Below are 6,000 nucleotides of genomic sequence, written 5' to 3'. Positions count from 1 at the left end.
AATAGGTGGTTTAAGTACCTCAATAATGTCTAGGTTATTTTAAAACTTCATGGTTGGCCTACTAATTTAGAGAGTTGTTACCAAACTAAGAAATTTTGTTTTTATATCCTAATACTAGCATATAAGAAATGTCCGATAATTAAATCAAATAGCAGTTATAAGTTAATTTTAACTTCATAGATCTTTAAACCAACTCGTCAGTCATGAATTCCAGCTTCTATCACTCTTAAAAACTTCAGTTTTACTACCAATTGTTTACCTACTGGATATTGTTATAAAGTTACTCTATGTATTTGTAGACGAGGTAAACTCAAACACTAATTTCAGAGATTCACCACGCAAGCAACAGGACAGCTTTTTAATTAAAACCCCGCCCTCAAACTACCCTCTAAATGAAGTACAGCCTTTTTAAAAAGATTCAAAAGAGCAAGACGTAATGAAGTCCAGAAGAGTTGGTCAATAGAGGTGCGACATCATGACCAATCTACTCAGGTTACGGAGAACAAAATGACTAGCGGAGGTGCCATAGTGGAAAATCGCTTAAGAAAGAAGCGCTCCAAAATGCGGGTGACCGAGGAACGGTGCTGTTTTTGCTTTAATACGTCTTCTTTGGATCTGACCATGTTTTGTTATACCAAAAATCGTTGACAAATGCCTCAAAGAACGTGAATGCCTCTTCAGTTCACTCGTAACTGATAGTTTTGGTCATGCCCACCGTACGAATTTGACCGCGAAGAAGGTGCTTGACCTACCTACATTATAGCATCTCCACATCTTTCCTTACTCCGTGCCTCAGGTCTATGAAACATAGAGGGGTACTCTGTACCAATTTAGCTTAGTTAAGCAACCAGTAAATGAAGTCGCATCAAAGCTTTGAAGGGAACACGTTAAAAGGTCTTGAGAGTGCATTTTTGGAAATGCGCTTTTAGTAAGTAGAAGAGTTAGTAAAGCAGGATTATTGGCCCTTATTTATTCTGACAGAACGATGATGTAACTTTTCCTTAGAGATAGTTATGGAGATGAAAATCACCACGGTTTATTATTTATTATAGTGCAATAATCCTCAAAAGATTTTTGAGAACTGACCATCCTAGATACGACTAATAACTTATGAGGTTTTTGATGTAGCTACTAGAAGATTTTTATGTTGGTTCCCCTTGCTGTACATGACACGAATCGAAAGTGATAGAAGCATACTGATTGATTAACCAAAATAAGCTTATAAACACTTCACAAACAAATGAACAACGATAAAAAACAAGGAACTGTAAAACAAGAGTACTATAATACTGTTATTTAAACGTCGATGTTCGTGTCTGGTCAAGCGAGTTCGCTCCAAGGCTTTTAATCTACTCAATAAAGTTGGAGTTATATAAAAAGGCATAATTGGTCTCATACTTTCGATGAGTAAGACCCGGGCTATGAGAATCGAAAGCATTTTAATTACACAGCCGTTTCTGAGAAAAGTTTAAAGTTGATTTGTTTGTTGTTTTTTCCTTGTATTGGGATTATTTTCTTAGAAAGATTTTTTAGGGTGTTAAGATATTTGTATATACCCGTGTAAGGCCTTGTTTAATTAGCTATGCCAAGTCCCTTGATTTCTTTTGGCGGTTTTATAATATGAGAACTTAATAGGTTTAGATTTTTATTGATTTGTACATAGATCGGAAACCGTTAAATACCATCTTGAAGCAGTTCTCAGTGGATATGAAACTGACCCACTTTTTCAGAAAGAAATCTCGCTTATTGCTAACAGTGCATTCATACGGACGACTTAAAACATATCAAATAAAAATGGTCCCAACCCCACCCAATTATCAGAAGAAACCGCAAAGGTCCACAATCCAGCATTCAGGCATCACTCAACGAACGATTGAAAAATGTCGTGCCAGCTAACGGACCTATTTAATTAACTTTCCCGGGCATTATGACCGGTTTATACCCGGTTTTTATGCCCGACCCGGGTATTGTGTGGACTCAATATCGGTTGGTTTATTGTCGTCAGTTCGAGTCGCAGGATTCTTTGTGGAGTGGCCGCTACTGGCTACATTATGCTTCGGTAGATCGCTTTTGCTTGAATGTAGATCGAAGGTCGTAAATACTAGTTGTGTACCAGTTGAGCGGCCGATTTGGAGGTAGACAATACGTTTTATGTTCAAGGTGAGATGGGGCGTTTTAGTGCTTATTATCTTTATTGAGTGATGACAATGGGATGTTAGGGTTATTGTGAGAATTGTAGTATCTTGATTCTTGTCTTAGTTAGTGGTGGTTCTGCGTGGATTAATTTCGTGTCACAACTTATATGATAAGAGAGGCACTGCAAATTTTTTATTGGCAGATAGCTTGGTAGAACTCAAAATTCAGTATGGAGATGACTGGTAGTGCGAATGTCAAAACGACAAGGTTTCTGCTCGATATCAAACAGACTTAATAGTTTTATTGTAATTAAATACCTTCAACATTAACTGCAACCATCGTGCCAACTATCGGCCTAGAGTTTTTAATAAAAAATCTAACCAAAACACTCTTTAGAATTCCAAAAAACCATCGATTACATCAGCCGCTATTAAATTGATAGCATTTCCTTCAATACTCTAAGGTCTCGTCGGCAACTCGGTATGTTAGTGGGGGTACATTTTTTATCACTCGCTCTGGGCGGTGATCAATCATTTATGTTCGTACAAGGCTGCCGAATTACGTCGCGCGATGTTCAAACATTTTACTGATTTTAATATGAAATTATGAGAAAAGTGTTCCGGTATTTATGTAGGTATACTTAAGTTGTTTCTCTCGGGTTTATCGAATCTTGAGGGAATTTTCTTCCTAGATAAAGTTAGGTATATAGCTAGGAGTGTAACTCTTTGCATGTTAATCTGAATTAAAAATAGTCTCGGCCTACAATTAGTCACACTAATAAAATGTAATACTGATTGCAGTATTTCTACCATATTCTATACTACATGCATATAATTAACTAGGTTCTGCCAGTGGTTTCACGGAAATTTACTTTAAACCCGATGAATGATCTACCTAACACTGAAATATTTTTTCAGGTCACACCAGAAGATCAGTCTGTTCAAGCAAATACATATACAAATAAACACCGACTTTCATAATAAGAAATTATAACCTTCATTTAAAACATAGCAGTGCAGATCTTGACACAAATAAATTTTAAGTCCCCTCAAAGCAGCTTTCAATATTATTAAACCTTCTCATAGATAAATCTGGAAACTTCAACAGAGTGAAAATAAGATGCGTAATAAACGATTTAATTACTTAACGTTAATAATAACTTAATTTTCAAGTCAATATTAATTTCACTTATCGAAAGTTGTTAATTGTGTAAAACAGTTTAATTTTTGGATATCAGCCTTACTTCGTAAATGAGATTAAACTTCAGTATTTCAATGGGGTTTTCGATGGGTCTTTTGAAGGCAAAAGGAACACCATGAAAACTTCATTTAATTTAAGACATTAAGGTACTAATATCTATTTTTAAACTAGACTTTCATAGACGTCTAACTTAAAATATATTTATGAAATACTAAATACGCTTTGCTGCTGTGACGACTAGTGCGTTCAATTTTGATTTCGTAAGTGAAGCTACATATTAATGCAACCTTTAATGGTTGCAGTCTCCCGGGTCAATTTCCAAAGCCTATACCCAATTAAGGTAGTAGGATGGGAGGACCAAAATATTGGTTTGACGAAATTGCTCCTTCCGTCTACTTCACTTTGAGACACATATTGACATTTACATACAGTGGCTACGCCGTAGCAGCGTAGTCGTCTAGTCTACGGCTAGTCTACGTAGTACGTAGCTGTGCCGATCAATTTATCAATCTGTAAATTGTTTTATTGTTTGACTTTTAGAGATATTGGAGGCCATAGGAATATTTTCAGATCATTTATATTAACAAAAAATAATACAAATGACCTACTTACAAAATGTCCTGTCCATGTAAATACAAATTAATGTTTAAGGAAATGCAATACCACAAGTTTCTAAACACTTGCATGCATACTATTTAGAAAACAGCACTAAGGAGCATTCATATCGCACAAAAATGCACCCAACAGTTTTTCTTACTGAAACGTTAATGTATTTCAAACATAAAGCGGTTTAACGATGTAATTCAGTCTTTAGAATTTCCATAAGACTATGTGAACTACTACTAATCACCACTAGATTCTGCTGGGAGAGAAAAAATATCTTTATTGAGCGGCTAATGGGTAGTTCAGACTTAATTTCGTGGAACTGAGCACTTGAGGGTTGTTTATAGACTGAAATATATTTTGATGATATTTTTTATAAGCACTATTGAAAATATATTGAAAACACAAGTGTAATACTTTTGATAGAGACATGTTACAAACAATTTGTTATTGATAAAAAAACTAATGTCATTGATCTTCATGTTTATTGAATTGTGCTTAATGATTTACGCCTCGATGGTCATGACGACTGTTCTCACGTAAGGAGATTAGGCAGCTGCGCATGACATATTATAGTGCACAAGAATTTCCACAGATACAGGTGCACTTACTATTCTTTCACTACCGGTAGGATGTGTATACAGATACATATGCTCGTACGAAAACAACACGTACATAAAAAGCTGCTAGTGTTTTTGAGAAAACTAGATGCCCAATAAAATATAAAAATTAAGTTTTTGCACCGAGTTTAATGCTCACAAATTTTGACCAGTAAATAACGCTTCGGGCACTAAACTGAATCCCGCCTAACCCACAACCTTGCCCGGTTATAAAATAAACATTGAAGGCCCCTTTTATAACTAATAAACTATTTTGAACAAACATTTTACGGCCTTAAGAGTGCCACACTGTATACTAAACAGTCGGCCGACAGTTGAAACCATGATAAAAAAAATCTTGATTAAAATCTAATTTTCAGTCGATTTGTTACCGACTTAATACCTGATCTTTGTATTGATCATACTTCAATTCATCTTCATACTGATTTACGAGCCAAAAAAAAAATCGGACGACTAAAAGTTCACAGTGTGCTAACTCTAAAATATTTATCCAAAATAGTTCCGGATTCGAAAGATATTCCGTGTAATTTACGCAAACGAACCCTCCGTTAATTAAAATCTATGTTCTTTGTTTCAGGTGTTAGAACATTCTGGAAGCTGTGACGTCACGGCCGGTCTGATGTGAGCAAATAATTTGAATTTGGAAGTGTTGTGATGTCACCAGTTTAGTGATGAGACAGTTTACATGAAAATGGGGACGTTGTGGCTCGGTTTTTGTCTGTTCATCTTTTGGATAACCGGTAAGCAATAATGATAATAATTTATTTTTATTTTAGTACTACATTTAAGAGGTTGTTAGTAAGTAGGTTTGCGGACCAAAAATTTGGGTCATACAGCTCGTAATTTAAATGTTTTTCAACGAAAAAGTTGTGAGTTAAATGTGACGTAAGTTTGGCTTGCACTTCATAATGAGTTTCTTTATGAATCTGTTACGAAAAACATAGCTTTGTTCACAGTCGAGCATTCTCATTGTTATGAAGTAACAATCCAATTTATTTTTTCAACGGCAACAGATAAAAATACAAATTAAATATTGGCCCCACTTTTTCTAATAAATCAACCTCGAGTCCAGACAAAAAGCAGGCACGAAATGGAATCCACTAATTGAATTCAGAATTCGAATTCGAACTAGCGTAATTAAGATATAACGAAAAAAAAAAACGCGAACTTGTTCAATTCGCCATAAATTAACTCGTTTCTTAATTTAGGAAGTAAAAGAAGGCTTTTAGTTGATTAACTTTTCAACGGGCACTGTAGGAACATAAATCAAGCATAATACAATTACAGTTAATATTTGATTAAATACAGCTGTTTTGTGAGTCGGACCACGAAGTTAGCGGCGTGTTCGTGCGGAGGTGAGCTCCAAATAGTTCGGTTGATTAAAACTTGTTTGGTAATTAGGTGTAGGGTGGGTGATGTTTATTCAGCCAGTAATTGGATT

General features: G+C 35.3%; 1 protein-coding gene across 1 annotated transcript in view; it reads left to right on the top strand.

Annotated features, from left to right (window-relative positions):
* The first annotated feature begins 5,219 nt into the window (after window positions 1-5,219).
* LOC124630675 (cell adhesion molecule 3-like) overlaps window positions 5,220-6,000 on the top strand; it is a 234,441-nt gene continuing 233,660 nt past the window's right edge. The window contains exon 1 of the mRNA XM_047164639.1: window positions 5,220-5,299. Coding sequence (XP_047020595.1) covers window positions 5,245-5,299 — 55 coding nt within the window. The 5' untranslated portion in view covers window positions 5,220-5,244. The remainder of the gene's footprint in view (window positions 5,300-6,000) is intronic.

The sequence above is a fragment of the Helicoverpa zea genome, chromosome 5, assembly GCF_022581195.2.
Source record: "Helicoverpa zea isolate HzStark_Cry1AcR chromosome 5, ilHelZeax1.1, whole genome shotgun sequence".
Taxonomy (NCBI): domain Eukaryota; kingdom Metazoa; phylum Arthropoda; class Insecta; order Lepidoptera; family Noctuidae; genus Helicoverpa; species Helicoverpa zea.
The sequence above is the reverse complement of the archived record's forward strand: the minus strand, read 5'-3'. Positions and strand labels throughout refer to the sequence as shown.